This window comes from Candoia aspera, chromosome 2, assembly GCF_035149785.1.
Source record: "Candoia aspera isolate rCanAsp1 chromosome 2, rCanAsp1.hap2, whole genome shotgun sequence".
Taxonomy (NCBI): Eukaryota; Metazoa; Chordata; class Lepidosauria; order Squamata; family Boidae; genus Candoia; species Candoia aspera.
The window spans coordinates 224271396-224292085 of NC_086154.1; the positions used below are offsets into that span (position 1 = coordinate 224271396).

The 20690-nt window shown below is 39.0% G+C and overlaps 1 protein-coding gene across 1 annotated transcript in view; it reads right to left on the minus strand.

The window, feature by feature from the left end:
* Positions 1 to 20423, minus strand: part of SLF1 (SMC5-SMC6 complex localization factor 1) — a 46999-nt gene extending 26576 nt beyond the window's left edge. The window contains exons 1-8 of the mRNA XM_063295425.1: positions 20308 to 20423; positions 18456 to 18569; positions 17734 to 17809; positions 10450 to 10693; positions 8068 to 8230; positions 6036 to 6170; positions 4863 to 4916; positions 3034 to 3186 (exon numbers count right to left, since the gene is read on the minus strand). Coding sequence (XP_063151495.1) covers positions 3034 to 3186; positions 4863 to 4916; positions 6036 to 6170; positions 8068 to 8230; positions 10450 to 10693; positions 17734 to 17809; positions 18456 to 18569 — 939 coding nt within the window. The 5' untranslated portion in view covers positions 20308 to 20423. The remainder of the gene's footprint in view (positions 1 to 3033; positions 3187 to 4862; positions 4917 to 6035; positions 6171 to 8067; positions 8231 to 10449; positions 10694 to 17733; positions 17810 to 18455; positions 18570 to 20307) is intronic.
* Between the last annotated feature and the right edge of the window lie 267 nt (positions 20424 to 20690).

Here is a 20690-nt window from a genome sequence, read left to right on the forward strand (position 1 = left end):
CCAATAAGCCTTTTGTAGTTCAGGTAGATGCATCTGATTTTTCCATTGGGGCTCTCTTGATGCAGGCTGATGCTGCCGGTTGCCTTAAGCCTTGTGCCTACTTGTCCCGGAAATTTTCTGAGACGGAAAGGTGCTGGCATGTTTGGGAGAAAGAGGCTTTTGCAGTGAAAGCGGCTTTAGACACTTGGCGCCACCTTTTAGAGGGGGCTAGATGTCCGTTTGAAGTGTGGACTGACCATAAGAATTTGGAAGCACTTAGCACGCCTCGCAAACTCAGCCCTAAGAAGGTTCGTTGGGCTCAGTTCTTTAGTCGTTTTGATTTTCAGTTAAAGTTCATCCCAGGAAAGAAAAACTTCCTGGCCGATGCACTTTCCCGCTTGCCTCAAGATTCAGCCCAGGCACCTGACGTCATGGGGACGCTTTGGACAGAGCCTCAATTGGGGATGCAAGCTGTCACACGCAGCCAGACGCGTGGGCAGTTGCCCTCAGCGTCAGTTTCACCGGCCGCTAGAACGCCGGCTGTTCCTTCGCAATTGCAACAAAAGTTTCTCTCTGAGCTGAAATCTGACACCTGGCTGCAAGCGAATAGAGACAATGTTACTTTTGACAAAGGCTTCGCTTGGAGGCAAAATCGCCTCTATGTGCCTCACAGTTTGCGAAAGGAAATCTTAAGGGGGTCTCATGATGATAAGCTGGCAGGTCATTTTGGTTTTGTAAAGACCCTACACCTTGTCCGCAGGTAATTTTGGTGGCCCTCCTTAAGACGTGATGTCAAGGATTATGTTGCTTCTTGTCCAGTTTGTGCCATGTCGAAACGAAAGGGGGGTAAGCCTCAGGGCTTGCTGCAGTCTGTCGCCAGTCCCTGCCACCCTTGGGAGGAGGTCTCCATGGATTTTATCGTTGATTTGCCTCCCAGCCAGAGAAAGACTGTGATTTGGGTGGTAAAGGACTATTTCTCTAAGCAAGCCCATTTCATTCCACGTGCCTCCATTCCGTCTGCACAACAATTAGCCCACCTTTTCCTAATCCACATATACATAATCCACGGGAGCCCCTCCCGTTTGGTCACGGATCGCGGAACAGAGTTTACTTCCCAGTTCTGGAGGGCATTTTTAAAACTGGTGGGCACCAAACAAGCCTTATCCACTGCGTGGCATCCTGAGACTGACGGATCCACGGAGGCTCTTAATGCCACCCTTGAGCAGTTTCTCTGCTCATCTGTCAATTGGGTGGATCTCCTGCCTTTTGTTGAAGTGGCATACAACAACTCCGTTCATCAAAGCACAGGACGCACACCTTTCAGTACTGTGTTCGGGCGGGACTTTGTACCCATTCCTGATCTCCCTCAACCCACTGTTCCACCTTCATCTCCTTCGGATTGGGCTGCACACTTGGCAGATTCCTGGCCAATGATTCAACAGGCATTGGCTGATGCTCACTCAGCTTATAAGCTGCATGCTGACAAAAAACGTGCACCTCAACCTGCTTTTAAGGTGGGGGATAAGGTTTACCTGTCCACAAAATACATCAAATCTTCTCAGCCCTCCAAGAAGTTGGGCCCTAAATTTGTTGGTCCCTTTCCCATTGTGGGTGTTGTGAACCCTGTCACATTTAAGTTAGACCTGCCACACAATCTTAAACGTTTACATCCTGTTTTTCATTGCAGCTTGCTCAAACCCGTTACCCACTCCGATCGCTGGCATCCCCAGCCTAATCCTCCTGCGCCAATCATGATTGACGGGCAGCAACACTTTGAGGTGAAGGACATCCTGGATTCTCGCCGGCTTCGTGGCACGCTGCAGTACCTCATCCGATGGAAGCATTTTTCCCACCCTGAGTGGGTGGCTGCCCGCGATGTGCGCTCTCCCCATTTAGTTACACGCTTTCATGCTGCTTATGCTTTGAAACCTGCGCCTTGATGCTTTTTGGGGGGGCGGTATGTCATGTTCACTGTTTCAATGTGCCTGGTACATCGTAACACTTCACATGTCATTTACTGATTGCGTGTTTGATTTACAGGGAAAGGAGGTTTCCATTGCCCGGACTGTTATCTCTGGGCTGAGGGAATGGAATGTGTTTGGGTTTTCTCAAATGTTCAAGGTTGCTTTCCCAGGATGGGTGAAGACGGTTACTGGCACCTGGGAGGGGGTGGTTGGAATGGCTGGGTGGGGGGAGGTGTTACGTTTTGAGCCGAGGGTTCTTAATTTGTATTTGGTGCGCTTTTGCTCATTCTCAGCTTTCTCTGTATTTGCACACTAACCCTTCAATAAACCAGATTTCATAAAGTTCACTTGTGAGTCTGGCTCTGTTAGGTTAGGCAGTCATTACAATAACAATATTCAAGGTAGTATTATAGGAGATTTTGACAAAGTCAAAACCCCTTAACCCAAATACCATCTTCCCAGAAAAAATGAAGCACTGGCTCAGCTAAATGGCATCAAAAACAGTTTCTCAAGGAAAACTACACTGTCAGCATAGCCATCTAACATTTAGAAGGCCAAAGAATGCTGATAAGCTGGGAAAAGCTACTGAGAACTGACAGAGCTCTGGGAAAGCAAAAGAAACTAACTCCCCAGAAAAAAAACATGTTCATTAAATACTGCCTCTTTGTTCTTTCAAAACCCCACTGTCCCTGTAGTCCTGCCCCATTACCTCATAGTTACATCCTAATGGTCTCACTGATCTCACTAAGCACATGAGTTTTTATATCCAATGAAACGTGTAGCTGTTATAGCCAATCATGTGTATATTTTAATTTGCCTAAGTCTATAAAGAGGGAGTGCAACTCCAGCTCTCTTTAGGCCTCTATTGCTGTCAATAAACCAATCTCTGCTTCAACATAACGTGTCCTAGTCTTTGGTTTAAATGTACACCTAAAAAATTCTACCACAGTAAACAAAGATTACCAAATAATCTTAGTTTTCACCCAATCGCAACATAAATAATTTACAGTTACACTGTGGTTAACACTCATAATTACAAGATGTGAATTTTTGTCAACTACAATAATTACAAGTAAGATGTTGTTCTCACCTGTAGGATATGCTCTAAAAGAGAATGAAGTAGTTTAGCAGGAGGAATAAGATCTTTTCCAGCGAAAAACTCTGTGATTGCAGTTAGAAAAAAATGATCATCCACTAGTTCTTCCAATATCTTGTTTCCTGCAGAACGGTGAGCATTTTCACGCTAAGAAGTAAAACTTTTGAGAATTATTATTAAAATACTTTTCATTAGGTGCTAACAGAAATAAACAAAACCTTTCTGGATTCCTAACACGAGTTTGTTGACTAATCAATTATATTTGCATATGAATATAACTTAACAGCATAAAGAATAACTTCTATATTGGATGACAGAGAAAACAAAAATGCTATTTTAAATGGTTGCAGCTGGTATCTACAATTTTATAAGAATCTTCATTAACTTTTTTTATCTTGTACTTGATTATAAGCAAAACAAATTAATCTAATTAAGTTTTCAGGCCTAAAAAAACTGGTTTTAAAACTTCACTTCAAAAAAAAAATTGCATCAGATATATTTTGATTAAAAAATTGAAACTGTGAACGTATCAGTATTTTCAGCTGTCCAGAAAATACTGAAACCACAAAACATCTAAGACAACAAGACAAGATTGTTGTTCTACATCACTATATTTTTCACAAGGCATTTACATGTTGAAAAGAAGGATTCATAACATTTCCTTTATTAGTGTCCATACCCGTTCATCCTCTCAAACAAGCTATTCGCCTTTTGTTTTCTATTCCTAACGTTCCCTTTTACAGCCCTATTTCCTTCTCTTCCCATCCCCCAGCAGCTGTTTGTTTATATTACAATCTTCCAGTAAGAAAGCAGTAATAAAATACTCCATGCATCTGATGAAATGGACTGTGATCCATGAAAATTTATATTATAATAATGTTTTTCTAGTATCACAAGATCTATAATTTTTTTTTAAAGACTTAACAGCACTACCTCCTGGAAATTGTTACTGTGAGACTTAGTGTAATACAGGATAGTAAGAAATAAAAGTGAAACACCTATATTTTAGGTACATCATGGAATTATGCTTCCCCAGTCTTAATCAAGCTAAGAAAATTAAGAATTGTGATCCCAGCGAATAAGATGCCAGGGATGCTATACAAAATATTTGGGACTCCCATTAAAGTAGTGTTCTTCAACTTTCACAAATCCTTTGCCTCACTGTCAATATTATAGTGGTTCACTGAAATATCTCATGTTATCATTAATTGCAGGATTCCCACCATAAACAAATATTGAATTACCATGAAATATGCATTGTACTGAGATAGCCCTGTTACTATTTCAAAAGTCATAAAAGATAAATATGTTTGCAATAGTATTCTAACCTACTTAATTACCCCACAGTAGAGATTCTGAGATATTTCAGAGAATTATAATACAGAATATGCACAACATTTTTTCTACATGTAGGCTCTTTAGTACATACACAGTAATTTCAGACTGGAATGTAGTTATTTCTGAGCATAAACAGTTATAACCAACCAAGAATGAATTCACATTTTAGTAGTAACCAAGCTTGTCGTTCCTTCAAGAATCTGTTTTTAAAAATAATATGGGTACCTTAATCTAGATTTTTTTAACTTCAAGAGCAAGGAGTTTCAGTTTCATAATCAAATACTTAACCAAAAACCCATGGCTGTGACTGAAATATACTATAATATATTGCTTAGTGTCTGGGGGCGGGGGGGAGAACCTCCTGAAATTGAGTCCTTCCAGAATAGCCTTTAAAGTGGAACAAGAGGAAAATAAAAATATATGGATGGATACCCTATGTATGTCATCTCAAGCATCCTTCTACCCTCATTGTTTCAGAATCTTACCTTTTTGTTGCATTCCACCATTTGGTCCACTTGAGTGTACTTGCTTAGCATCGCCTGTTGGTTAAAAGCAAGTCATTCTTTGAATATAAACATTATATTCAATTTGTTAATTGTAATGCACAGAAATACATGACAAACTAAATAGGCATTATATGGTTATCAGCCCTAATTTCTAATAAGAATACTGATAATTATAGTCCAATTCATGTAAAGGACTTTGCAGCTAGTAACTCATAAGTTGAAGCACAGGCCTATTTTTTTCTGATAATACTTAAAATTAAATTTCTCTGTCAAGTGCCTATGTATTCATGCAATTTCCTTATTTAACAAAGTTTCCAGCAGGTAGACCAACCTCCAAGTGAATTGCTAAAAGAACATATAGATATATACATTTATTTTTCTGCTACTTTCCCCTCTAAAATATGTAAGTAATCTGATATGTGGAATGTCACATAATAAAGTATGGTGTTAAATTCATATAATTAGATTAATGCCTTTTAGATTTATTTCTATAAAAATACTTCTAGATTCTTCCGCAGAATTTTTAGCAACTTCACCCTCCAACACAGCTCAGATTGTGCAGAAAGGCCCCCAACAAGACTTCGAGGAGGGTTGGAGAGGAGAGAATGTCTATCAAGTTTCCTCTTCTTAAAGGAGGTATCAAATTAACTGAAGCAGCAACTGTAAGACTGAAACAACTTTTACTATATCCAGTTCTGCCTGAAAAATACCTCAGTTGAATAAGACAGTTTGTTGAGTATTATTTACACTTACTGAATAGTTTTTAATTAGAAAAATGCTGGCAACTAAGTCACGAATCTTGTCTTCAAATATAGGTTTTCAACTCCTTCCATTGGCAATCCATTTTTGATATTTCATATTTGAGGCTTAGAAAAATCTCAAAATCTCAAGCTCCCTACTTTTAACTGTTCATGTTTATGGCTGAAATGTCATCACTTGATGACTTTGCTTTGGCTATTTTTAAATCAGAGCTGGAAACCACTCACTAAATTAAAATTAACAGTGACAGCCAAACTAAATATGTTAGAATAATTTTGGCCCAGCTCTGGTTATGCTTTGTTCATGTATGTGGCATTCTTCTATTTCAGTTGTCATTTTGTTCCTGTTCTATCATACCATAAAAGCAAGAGCTTTACAAAGACTAGTTTTTACCTGTTGATAATATATATGCTTGATAAGTTTATTTCTCATTTCAACAAGTTGCATATCAGCCACTGCTCCTCTTGATACTTGCTCATGTTCAACACTTTTCTTCTCGTATTCTTCAATATTGCTTTTAATTTCATTCTAAGCATTACACACAATACATTATTTTTTATACAAGTATGGTTAGTCAACAGAATAGTATGAACTCAAGCAATTATAGCTGAAACACAGTTACACCAGAAATATATAGCTCAATATTAAATAGTAGAGTTTTTACTGAAGCAATTGTGAATCAGAGAGAATAAGTATAGAAAGAATTTTCTTTAACATTCAACATATAGGTTTCAAATATCTATACCTAATTATACATGACTCTTAGAACAGGTAGGAATGTATGGGTAACAACCAGAATTAGCAAATGATACGTATTCTCCTTGGATAGGAAAATGCATTGTATTTTATTCTGAGTGCTATTCTGAGTACTTACATTGTATCCATCAATCATTTCTATTATATACTATAGTTTATGGTGGGAGTAAGTTTTGAATATGGGGACTGAATGAGGAAATCTATGCACAGAAACATATATGGTTCTTGTTCAGGATTAAGCCATGATACATGAATAATCACACCCAGCCCATTAGAAGATATTTTACCCTTCTATTTACATATATGAAAAATTCCAGAAATGAATTTATCATAGCTTCCCATATGCTATTAAACAAGCTATGCTCTGAACCAATACACTACATGCCAAAAACTTTGGGTAAAGGCTTAATTCATGATTTAAAGCTGGCTGCCAATTCTAGCTGCTTTTAGAAGCAATTTGGCATAGCTCTGGATTTTCTGGTCTGAAAATTGCAGGATTTTTGTTGTTGTTGTTCATTGGCTAATAGGACATGAACACTTTAGATCAGCTTTTTGCCAGTCAATTTTTTAAAAAACATTTGAGATACTGCAAGAGGAGTTTGGATTGTCTAAAACTGGGGAATGACTATATTCAAGTAAAACACTTTTTTGATTTCACAATTTGGTCTAGCTGTATTCACAGCATTTAACATTTCTGGGTTATTGTTAGCACTGAAACATGCTTTGGATGGTTTTGAATGCATACTTTTTAAAATACACAATTAAAGAATACTATTAAGATGAATATCGGTTAACGTAAGAAATTTGGAATAAAGAACTGGAATACCTGACATTAACAAGTGAACAGTTATGAGTTAAATAATATAAAATATGTTTCATATGATTTTATGATTAGTTTTATTCAACAGAAGAATGTTCATGTTTATTGGATACCTCAGAGAATCTTTAGAAAAGGCTGGTTGTCAATTTCATTATGCTGGAAGTATAAAATCATAGAAGGAATACTTACATGTATGATATGGGCTTGTCCTATCTGGACAAATACCCACAAATGTGTTAATATGGTTTTGGGAAGAACAACAACATGTTAATGTAATGCTGAAATATATTGAAAATTGAACTTTCGGGGTTAGCAAAGAAGTTATTTGCTTATGATGGAAAGAGAGTGCCACAATAGACCCTCAACACTGGATTCACTGATATATGTTCATTGTGTTATAAACTGGTTTTTTAATGATGTAGTAGAAAGACTGATAAATTATTCCATGTGACCAAGGTTTAATGCTCTGTTCAAATATTGAACTGCTTTCTCTATGTATTGTGATACGTTTATGTCCTTTACCCTTTATTCTGTAATAACTCTTCCCTTCTGCTAAGCAATTCTTAACAAGTGTGTTAAGCAATTCTTGAAAGTCAGGATTGGCTAAATCACAGGCTTGCCCAATAGTTCCTGAATGCTGCCATATTTGAGGCAACATAATCAAAATAATGGGTGCAATGATATCCAAATGATTCTCACTTCAGAACCTTATCTACTACTTTTTATCTAAACATTTCAGAAACTAATATGATACAGTTGGGACAGCAACCCCATGATAATTTAACTTAGAACTAATCGATCATAAATCATCAGCTATGTGTAAAGCATGGATTGTGTTTATATACTTGCCTCTAAAAGATAAATTCCTAAATAACGAACTGGATAGTATGGAGCTCTAATGAGATGTTTCAGTTTTTGTTGATTTAATATTGTATTATTAGTTAAAACATGGGTAATATCCTTTGGTGTACTTAATGCTGCATAAATATTGGCTTTCCCAGCATTTAGAACCCTGGAAAAAAAAATGGAAGGATAAATATTTTAGATATAAATATGATTCTATTTCAAAAGCAAAGATTGTAAAAATAGTAATTCTTTCTCTTAGCTCCTAGACCTGCATATGTGTCTGTGTATGTGTGTGCTTGTATATGTGTGTATGTGTATAGGTTGTCCTCGACTTACAATGACAATTGGGACTGGAATTTCTGTTGCTAAGCGATGCAGTTGTAAGCGCACCTGCATCCCTTAGCAACAGCAATCCCTCTAGTCCTAGTTGCCATTGTTAACTGAATCCCATGGTCTTTAGGCAAGGCATCTACCTGCTGGCTTCCCACAACCAAAGTCAGTGGGGAAGCCAAAGAAAGTTGCAAGTCCCAGGCTGGCAGGCAGGTAAGTGGCTGCTGCTGGGTGGGGGAGGGAGTGACGGGGTGTGCAGAGGTGCGAGGAGGGTGCACGAGGGTGTGCAAGAAGCACCATCCAGGTTGGGCAAGAGGCACCACATGGATCAGGGTGTGCAGAGGTGCACGAGTGTGAGAGGCACCACCAGGTTGGGTGCGCAGTTGTGCACAAGAAGTGCCACATACATTGGGGAGAGGGTGTGGGGTGTGCAGGGGTGCATGAGAGGTACCACGCAGGTGAGGTTGCATGTGGATGCACAAGAGGCACTGCACAGGTCAGGGAGGGTGTGCAGGGGTGTGCAAGAGATGCCACACAGGTTGGGGACCAGTCGTAACTACCATTTGTTCAGCACTGTCATAACTTCAAACAGGCACTGAATAAATGATCATAGGTTGAGGACTACCTGTATGAATGTAAGTCTGCTAACAAATACACCATTACTTAAGCCTCCTATCTGTTCTTCAATATATAAATATGTGTAAATGTCATCTGCTCTTCAATATATCACTGTATGTGAATGTCATGGTTTCTCATTGTTTCTCAAGTTCTATTAACTGTTCTGGGTAGGAATGATGCTAAGGGAAGAAATAATACTGAACAGTAAAATACTGAATGGTAAATAATTAAAACTACAATAAAACTGCCATACCCGAGTTGGCAGAAAACTATTTTGGCTTGAAATCTTCTTTCCCCATTACCAATTTCTATCTTCCTTTCATCTCTGTTTTGAGTTACTGAAGTCATTTGACTTTCTTCTTTAGTAATGAGTGACAAAATCAATCAAATTTTGTATCTTGGATGCTGCCTTTGGAATAGTATCAGAATAAAGGGGAAAATACTACTTTAATACCAGTACAGCTAAAGGTAACTTATGGCTGCCTCATGGATGGGAATGAGATGAAGATATCATGGAACACAACAGACAAATGTTGCCATGGCAAGTTTGTGCCATGGTTAGATGCAAATGGAGAAAGGTCCTGACTATAAAACATCAGTATATGGGCATATGTGTGTTTATATACATTTATATTCTACGCCACCTAGGATTTATCATACTTATATCCTACACCATGCCTTTCACGCACCCTCCCTGACCTCTCATGCACACTCACCAACTGTCCCCAACCCATGCCTCTTGTGCACCCCCACACACCCTCCCCAACCTGTGCCTCTCGCACACCCTTGCACACCCTCCCCAACCCACATAGTGCCTCTTGCACACCCTCCCTGACTTACACTGCACCTCTCACACACGCCCTCACCCTCCCCGACCCACACCTCATGCACTCTCCCTCGCACTCACGCACCCTTCCCATGCCACACTTCCCTGACCCTCCCCCATACGGATTCCCTTGCTTCCTCCCTCACCCAGCAGCAGCCACTTACCTGCCTGCAGACCTGGGTCTTGCAACTTCCTGCTGGCTTCCCCAGACTTTGGTTGTGGGAAGCCAGCAGGAAGTTGCCTTGCCTAATGACCATGGGATTCAGTTAACAACGACAACCGGGACTGCAGGGATTGTTCTTGCTAAGCAATGTGGTCCTGCTTTATGACTGCCTTGCTTAGCAACAGAAATTCCATTCCCAATTGCCATCATAAGTCAAGGACTAGCTGTACAGAAACAGAATTTTGTTCCACGGCTTTGTACACTAAAAATATATTCACAACTAACAAAGAGAATTTTAACCACACTGAGATTAATTTATATAAAGAACACATCACATAAAGAGTAATACTAGAAAAGACCTAATATGTAGCATAGTTACAAGTACACACAGGATTATTTTCTACTGAATTAATCATTCATTATTTCAAATATAAGGTCTTGTCCCTACCTTATAAAAGAATCCTTTCGTTTATCACCACTCTTAATAAGCGGGACAACTTTCCATCTGTGGAACGCTCCTGCAGCACCAGAACGTGTGAGCTCTTCACGCCATCTTTTAGGTGCAGATTGCATTTGAGGTGAATAAAGAGAATCTTTTTTAATTTTATATCCCCATTCATAAGTTGTTTCATCAAGCCATCTGCCACTTTCAGCACTATTAATTATGTAGTCCTTAGTTAGTACCCATTTTCCTGAAAAACAAATGAAGTGTCATCCACAAAATTTTTGTGTACACAAACTGCCATCAAACAAAGGTCAAATATCAAAATAAGCAAAAATTCTTAAGACAAAACAAGTAGAGATTTAATGACTTTTTATATTACTACACCTAACCATTTATGGATTTTTTTTTGAATGTGCATTTTTTCTGGGCATCATTAAACCATGATTTTAGCTTAAGTAGAATCCTTCAGCTTCAAAGCATGCATATATTAATTTTATTTTATTTTATTTATTTGTCAAATTGCCACCACCCATCTCCCCCCAGAGGAGGGATTATGGGTGGTTTACAATAAAAGTAAGATTTAAAATACAATAGGACCGTAAATAATACATTAAATATAAATAGAAGATAAAAATATAAAATAAAAAAAAATCCAGATGGCAATGAAGTTCTAATTCAGTTCTTGTGTAAATGAGGGCCATTTTAGAGTGCCAGCCATCCCCAAAAATGACCACTCCCCTTCCCTATATATATACACACACACTATATACACACACACACACTATACAGAATATAGTAAGATATTACCACATTATAATCAATAAATACTGTAATCCTATGAATATTCTATGGAATATTCTATGGATATACTCAGAGGTAACACATTATCTTATTTTTCATTATTTATTCATATCATGGCAGCAGTACCATGCCTTTCATGTAAAAACAAACTTCAGCTTGTTTCATATTTTGATCCTAATCAGTTTCATTGGAGAGCAAAGCAGATTGTGCCATTGCATAGTAGTATTTTACCAGATGGTATTCCTATAGGTGCTAGCTTTGAATGCCAGTGATCATCTGATGGAAAGGTATTCTCAGCCTCTTTTGGAGAAGCTATTACACACACTATGTTAAATACTTTTTGGTGAAAAGATTCTCTGATTGAAATGATGTTATAGCATATTTTAATGGCATAAAATTAATAAAAATTAACAAAATTAATGGCAGTGGCTTGGATGAATGAAATCATAATCAAAAGATATTTAAATGTTATAATTTCATCTTGCATATAATAATAACAACGCAAATTTCATTCATTAATTTTATATACATTATTAAAACTTCAGAACCAAATATTGATGGGGATATTGTGGAATGTGTACAGTCATCCTTAAGGGGAGGATTTTAGGAGAGATCTTGAATATGTTAAGTACCATAGTATTTGAATTTCTTGATTTCTGTATTTTAATTTGTTAATTATTAGTGGTCTATTTTTAAGTTTGTAAGTTTAATAAATATAGACTTGTAGATTTGGGGTACATTGGGGTTGGCTACAGGAATGATCATACAACAGTGGAAAGTTGAATTTACACCTGATTTGCAGCAACAGACTGCTGAGGTATATTTTTTGTCAATATTTGAATTAATTTTTCTGACAAAAGGGTAAGGAAGACTTTCAATTAATATGGTCAATTTATGGAGGTCTTCCTATGGCCTTTTTTCTTCATCATAATTATTGTTAATTCTGAAATTATAATACCGTTGTATATAGATCTATACTTCTGGTGGTTAATTAGCATGTCTTTTAGAAAAGCAAATTCCTCTGGTTTCTCTTTAGATTGTATAAACTTTTCACTAATTTCTAATTTTTTTAAAGCAAATTTCACCTTATATACATTTAGTTCAGGTTCTCTGGGCTTAGGGAAATCAGTAAAAGGTTTCCCTTGACATTAAGTCCAGTCATGTCCGACTCTAGGGGGCAGTGCTCATCTCCGTTTCAAAGCCGAAGAGCTGGTGTTTGTCTGTAGACACTTCCGTGGTCATGTGGCTGGCATGACTAAACGGAACGCGATTACCTGCCCACCGAAGTGGTACCTATTAATCTACCCACATTTGCATGTTTTCAAACTACTAGGTTGGCAGAAGCTGGGACTAGCAAAGGGAGCTCACCCTGTCACGCGGATTCGAACCGCCGGCCTTCCAATCGGCAAGCTCAGCAGCTCAGCGGTTTAACCCGCAGCACCACCGCGTCCCTAGGGAAATCAGTACTGAAGTAGAAATCAAGTTTTTTGCAGATATTTTGCAAAAATCCCACACAGACTATGAATATGGAAAGGCAATCCCCATTTCTGAATCACTGCACTGAGGAAATCTCACTGGAACGGAAGGTGAAATGCTTGCAAAAAACGTGATCTCTATTTTGGTACTGATCTCCCTATGCCTGGAGAACCCCAATTAAAAGTATGTATAATAAACCTGGTCTATTGTTATCCTAAGAAATCCTTAAATTTCACTTTATTAAGGCACTATCTGCATAAAGGGCTGTTATACCCTAAAACCACATTAAATATCTTGATATGTCTATTAGCATCGTGCATAGCTATATATTTTTTAAAAAGGAGGAATAGTGGGCAACCCGGAACATACACTGCTTCCTAATGGAATGGGTACTGAGTATGATGTACTGTACTGTCTATCTGTGCAAGCATGGTTTTGAGAAACTTCTCATCCTGCTTGCATTAATGGGCAAAATGGGCCACAAATCTGTAGCTAAAACAAAAGAAGTTAAAAAGCACTGCAGGAAGAGCCCTGGGCACTCAGCACAATTAGGAGCTCAAAACAGCAAAAATTGGAAATTTGATATTTCTTCAAGACTCATAACCTGTAAATACTTTAAACCATTGTCAAAGATAATAAATATGCTGCACTAGGCAACTGTCATTGCAATGAGGAGGAATTGGTATGTGAAGGTGAAAATTTCCCAAATAAAGAATAGTCCTGATACAAGAAATTCCTGCCGAAGGGCATTCTGCTTCCTGTGTAAACTCTGATTAGACACAGTTTTCTCACTAAGAGACCGTAATTTCAGTATTTGAGCAGTTAATAACTGTTAACAACACAGCTGAGAACTGGAACTTTTGCTCAAGTTATTTTTGCAGAACCATGATTGGAAGCAATTACTGTAGACAGACAGACTAAAGCGCCCTTTCAAAGCATAAACAACACTAATGTTAGAGATACCCTGTTCACATGTGGATAGCCAAACACAATGCATCAGATCACTGGAAGAAATATAAAAAACACCAAACAGTCTAAATACAAACAGTAGTAGCAATGATTCCGTACCTCAGCTGAGGCAGAATAGCACAGAAGAAAAGGAACAGGCTAGCAGATTTCAAAATACTACTACTTCACAAATCATCTTACAAAAGTGGTGTTTCTGATAGTAATGAATAACACAAACAGAGAGAAATGGTGTAACAAAAAAGTAATCCAAACTGCCTTAATGAAGCTTATATGTTACCCAATTTCCACTTAGGCTTGGAAAGAGTTATTTGGCTTCTGCCCAATGAGAAAATTTTATTGGTATTTAAACACCCAACTATTCCACAGATACTCATGAAAATGAAGAATTTTCCAAACAGTTTTTAAATTGTTCCAAACTGAAACTTTATGGATGTTTATACTGTACCTCTTATTCCTCATACAAAATGGAAAAAGCTGCACAGAGACCAAATTTATAGAAGCTGGACAAAATTACATCAAATTATGGCAAAAATGGAAACTTCCGCTCAGACATAGCTAATCATTTTCTCCCCACAATTCCAAGGCTACCTAGATGTAAGTACATAATAGCACTGACAAACCTAGAACATGTCAAAGACTAAAAAGAAGAAGCAAGGCCAGATACATGTGGATAAAAAGGACATAATTTCTAGAATGGATACCTGAAAGAGCCCCTTAACAATTTTGAACAATGCAGTCTCACGAGACACAACAATGTTACAAGGATGAATAGAAAAGGCATAGCTGGATAGATAGATGGAACCCACAGCAAAAAAGAAACAGCAACTTCAAAAATCTCAACATTCTATTCCTCTGAAGCTGGAAAAATTAACTTCTCTGGAGCCTTGTCAAAGCATGAACAAGAGAAAATTACATCTTAAAAGTGCCAAACACGCTCAGATGGTAACATGTACACCAGCAGGATTCCTTATTGCCCTTGTATCCTCAGACCCTAACATTGATCAGCATGAAAACTCTAACACAGATAATCCAGAGGAATCTAAGATTTTGTCTAGACTACTGAAGGAGAAGAAACCATTTAACTATACATATATTCAGCAGTCTCAAAAAGTAAGTCTCAGTGACAATCCTGGATGGTGAAATCTGGATGGATGAGAAGCCCTCCTTTAAAATGAAATCGAAGATCCTTCAGGAAAAATCACAGCTTAACATACATCAGCCAAAAAAATTCTACCATTTTCATGTCAGCCTTCCATATAATCTGGCAGCTACATATAAAGAAGCTCTGGTGTGGATGTATGTCACATAGGTATTTTAAGATGGGGGGGCCTTGTTTTACCCTTTGACAATATTTCTTATTTTTCCACTACCAGAGTTTCTTTGGATAGATTGCAGCCATACAAATTTGACATATAAATAAATAAATACGTTCTCTTGGGTTTCTGTGGTAAATCCTGTAGTTTTTGAGGTCTACAGAGAGGCCTCACACAGGGTGCAAATAAATTAGAGTTCTTTGCAGCTTTAGAAGCAGCATTTAAAAGTACAGGACCTACCACAGAAACCCACAGAAACCCAAGAGAATGTAAGACAGATAATCATACCACAAACCAGAAGAACGTGGAAGCATAACCAGCTTAAAGCAGACGACAGAGCAGCCTTCAAAAACCTAAAGATGGACCAAACTACCATCATCCTCCCAGCAGACAAAGGCCGCACCACTGTCATTATGGACAGATTGCAATATACACAAAAGGCCAAAGAATTACTTGAGGACAAAGAAACCTATACCCCAGTAAACACCAATCCCATACAGACACTGGACAACCAGGTCAAAAGAACTCTTAACAACCTTGCCAAGGAAGGTCAAATCACAAAAGAAGAACAGAGGCGGATGAAAAGCAGTGGACCTGTCCTCCCACGCTTCTACGGATGCCCCAAAATACATGAGCCTGGCATCCTGCTTCGGCCAATTGTATCATTACTAGGGACTCCCACATACAACATAGCTAAAGAGCTTACAAAAAAAACTTGAGCATCTCACAGAGGAGAGTGAATATTCTATCAACTTCCCACTACAGTGCCTCCAGAAAATCAAAGACCTAAAAATAGAAGATGAAATTATGTTGTCATTCAATGTCACAGCACTCTTTACATCCATAGACCAAACACTAGAGAAAGAATTCATGGCAGAAGTTCTACGCAACACACCTGACCTAGTCAAATATACCAAGATAGAAATACCCAGAATCATGGACCTCATCGATCTCTGCCTCACTACTTACTTTCAGTTTGATGAACAAATATACCAACAAATCAAAGGAACACCCATGGGATCACCACTCTCAGGACATAGCAGAGATTGTAATGCAGCATCTAGAAAGGATAGCACTCCCATGTATACAACCTAAAGTATGGATCCGGTATGTAGATGACACCTTCGTCATAATAAAAAAGGAACAACAGGAGGAAACACATGAAACCACAACAACATCTTCAATGGAATGAAATTCACAAGGGAAGAAGAAAACAACACACTACCTTTCTTGGACATCCTCATCAGCAGAGGAAATGATGGCAAGCTAGAAACACATGTCTACCGGAAATCTACCCACACTAACCAAGTTCTCCGTTACCAAAGCAACAACCTAAACTCCAACAAGAGGAGCTGCATAAGAACATTTTTCAGATGAGCACTAACGCACTGCAGCAACCCAGAACACCAGCAAAAGGAAACAGATCACCTATACAGCATCTTCCAGCAAAATGGATACCCACGCAACTTTATCAAAAAATGCCTGACCACTCAACCCACTACAACCCAACCAACAGAAGCTATGAAAAGGGTAACATTACCATACATCAGAAACATCTCAGAAACTACCAATGGACTGTTACAACAACACGGCATCACCGTAGCATACAAACCAACCAAAACCCTTCAAAACATCTTAAGTAACCCGAAACACCCAGTAGCTCACGAAGAAAAAACAGGAGTTATCTACAATATGCAGTGTAAGGACTGTAGATGTCATGAGCACTGATGATGAGCAGGAGGGAGCCCCTATCCAGGGGGGAAAACGCATGCTTAGTAGCGAGAATTTGAGCTGTCATTCAAAGAGACACAGAACAGACCCGCCTTGACTTTTGGGGTTTATCTGTATGGGTTTTCTCATGCTTCTTCAGTTTGTTAGGATTTTCTGTCTAATGTAGCAGTAATAAAACACTAGAGACTTATTCCTTGTCTCGGCGTGGTTCCTGCTTGTTAGGACAGTAGCAGCCACTATGTAGGACTGACAGGCAGAAGACTAGCAGAGCGCATCCACGAACACCAGCTAGCAGTAAGAAGACACAATGAAAACTCCTTAATCTCACAACACATGGACAGACTTAACCATACGTTCAACTGGGAAACTGTGAGCATCCTAAACCAAGCCAAATACAAAAACACTCGAGAATTCCTGGAAGCTTGGCACTCAGACAAGCAGTCACCAACAGACACATAGAAGTAAACAACATTTACATACCATTCAGAAGAGACAATAGGAAAATCAAAAGACCACAACACCTCGCCAGCAATCAACACCCAGATATGCAAAGATTAACACCACAATTAACACCAGATGAACAAGTAAACAGTACAGTATACCCTAATCAAGGAACTATTAACTCAATCAACCAAGCAGCAAACTACAGCCCAATCAAGGAACTCCCAAGGAGAGAACACCACCTCCACCAACACAAGCAGGACAAACCACAGTATATAAACAGAGAGCAAGGCCCACTCCCTTTTCGCACTGAAGATGTTGCCTAGTCTGGCAATGAAACATCTGCAAGAAAACAACAAGGCTCAGAGAACACCAAGGACCCCACAGTTCAACCCTGAGCTACAAATATTCTCTTCAATTTCAAATTGTATTCTTCTCAGTATATAAGCAGCAGAGAAATCTTTGCTATATTTTCGTGTGTCACCCTTTTCCAAAGAATCATTATATACAACTGGTCACTGTATCACCGGAAACAACTACAGCATATTACACTTACCTGCTGCGCATGCTGCTAAAAACTTTTCACTCTTGCAAGGCCTTTTTGCTATAAGATGAGTGCAATTTCTATACTGCTAAAGAAAAAAGAACATAGAACTGTTATTAAAATTTGTGTGTTATTTAAGGATTAGCAGGCATTGTTACTGTGGGTCAGCACACTCATTAACCAGTAGCTCTTAGTGGGATGCACACAACAGTATGTTGGCTTGCACAGAACATCCTAGCTTGTATAAAATAGTGTGAGCATGTTTGGAGTAAAACTGAACTTTGGTTGTACTTGTGGCAAAGACTGTGTCAAGACTGACTAATACTGTCCTTATTGCTAGCAAGGAATACTGCATGTGGCACAGAGATGTCTAAAACTGGTAACTTAGGTTAAACCTTACTAAAAAGCATCAAATGAAAACATCAATTGACCAAAGCCATAAGGGTCATTGGTTAATATCTATGAGTCCATCTGGTACTATGTTTCTTTTCCTTATCTCATGCCTTGATTTCTTACTCTTTTTCTGTATTCCGCATACTACTTATTCTGAAAGAAAATAACATGATGGGTATGTGTGTGTGTGTGTGTGTGTGTGTGTGTGTGTGTGTATATATATATATCAATTTATACCAAGACAAGAAATTGAGTTCAGTTTCAAATCAGAAATTCTTTCCAATAAAATTGCTGCAGGCTCGCTGTTACCCTATGCATTTTTATCAAGTACCATCACTTACCTCACTGTCAAAGAAAAAGCAGTCTAATTTCAGAAGCAACTGGATTAGCATTTTCTTTTCTTCATTCTTAAATCCAGTTAACTGAATCCTTGGTTTCTCAACAACCTCTTCCATCTATTTAAAATAGACACGTGAAACAAAAAAGTACTTCTGAAACCTCAATTATATTGAAATCAATGAGTTTGCTCAAATTCTAGTAACATTATACTATGGCTAAAAAGAGTCAGCAACAGGGGCCTTGCTTCACCTCTTCTATCCAGACAACATACTCAGCTTTGACTGAACTTCCCTAAGACTGCAGATATGGAACTGCAGCATGTTGTGGCCTGAAGACTAATGGCTATCAAGTGCTTCTCAAGTAAGAAAGCCAACAAAGGATGTTCAGATTGGATATAATTACCCTTGCAATTAGGAATTTACGAGGCAGCAAAAAAAAAAAAAAGCAGTCTGTCCATTAATTTATTTTCATACAGAGTGAGAAAGTGTGTGTGTGCACACGTGCATAAATAACTGCTCAGGGCAGTTCTGCTAAATAGTACATCATTGGGGTCTGATAGTTTTGCTCTTGATAGCTGAAGGCTCCTGACAAGCAACAGTCAAGGAGTTCGGTGCCTGCCGAGTGGCATTGCTCCTAGCCACATCCCCAGTAGCAAAACTTGGAAGGAAGTGAGGATCTGCTTGGGAGCAAGTAGGGACTAGAGGATGTGAAAATGACATGGCAACACCTCAATTGTCCCCCAACACTTTATCCAGATGGCTACCCGCAGCCATTTTGAATGCTTTTTTCATGGTAGACACCTAAGCAACCATTCTTTGACCAATCCCTCCAAGACTCAGTTCTGGTGAATGTGTCTGCTTTCACAGAACTATTAAACCAGCCCTCCTGTTTAATTTCTCTGATGCCTACTCTCAGTTCTTAGTAACCAATCCTTACCAGATGATTGCTAATTATACAGCTGACAAAATGCTACCTTACCTGCCAGCACTTGTACTTTACTTTGTCAGTCTGATGGGAAGTCCTGTCTACTTTGCTATACAACTGCTTGAAAACCCAGATAAAATACAGTAAATAAGCCAGCCCTCTTAAGCAAGAAGTAATCATTTTATATGATGCCAGTATTCTTTCTACAGTTAGGGGAATTATGTTTATGCCCGTAGTCTAAACTAAATATTGGGCCGAATCCAGGCTCAGAGGCAGCCCATTCAAATTAACAGGATGTAAAGGGTTATACAGGGACGTGGTCGCGCTGCGGGTTAAACCGCTGAGCTTGACGATAGGAAGGTCAGCGGTTCGACTCCACGTGACGGGATGAGCTCCCGTTGCTAGTCCCAGCTCCTGCCAACCTAGCAATTCGAAAACATGCAAATGTGAGTAGATTAATAGGCACCGCTCCAGCGGGCAGGTAACGGCGTTCCGTTTAGTCAGGCCGGCCACATGACCACGGAATTGTCTACGGACAAACGCCGGCTCTTCAGCTTTGAAATGGAGATGAGCACCGCCCCCTAGAGTCGCACACGACTGGACTTAATGTCAAGGGAAACCTTTACTAAAGGGTTATACATAACTTTAGCTGCAATAATTCAGTGTGACTACCTGGAATAAAACTAAGACAGGACCCCAACTATTGTGATCAACAGAACAAATCTTTAATCCTATGTATAAATACTAAAAAAACAAACCCAATCTAAGCATGCATTGGACTAGGTTCCTGGCCATTTATCACTGAAGAGTGATCAGCCAATTTGTTAACGATCCCGCTCTCCTCAAGATATTTCAAGTCCAACTGCAATAACTGTAGAAAGAACAGATAATTTCACAACCATTTGTACCCGGAGACGAAAAGATCAGCACCCCGCAGCAGAGCTGCAGCCTTCTTCACCTTCTTAGCGCGATTACGTATCCCGCTAGGTCAGAAGCGTAAGGTAAAAAGCAACCGCTTTGGGACGGTGGGAAAGATAACGGGAAATCAGTACCAGGAATCCCAAAAGTGAGGCGTACGTGCTCAAGAACGCCGTAGTTCTTTATGATTCCCCACCCACGATACTGGAAAAGAAACAGGCATCGCTGTCCACCACAATAAAACTTTAGGATTGGAAAACATCCTGTCCACTGGGTTCAAAAAGCCCTTGCAGTACAGCCGCCACCCGCCTATCCCCCTACATTCAGCCCACCGCGCGATTCTGCCTCAGCCGACCACTACCCAAGTGAAGAGTTACCACGAAAGTTCCTTCCGA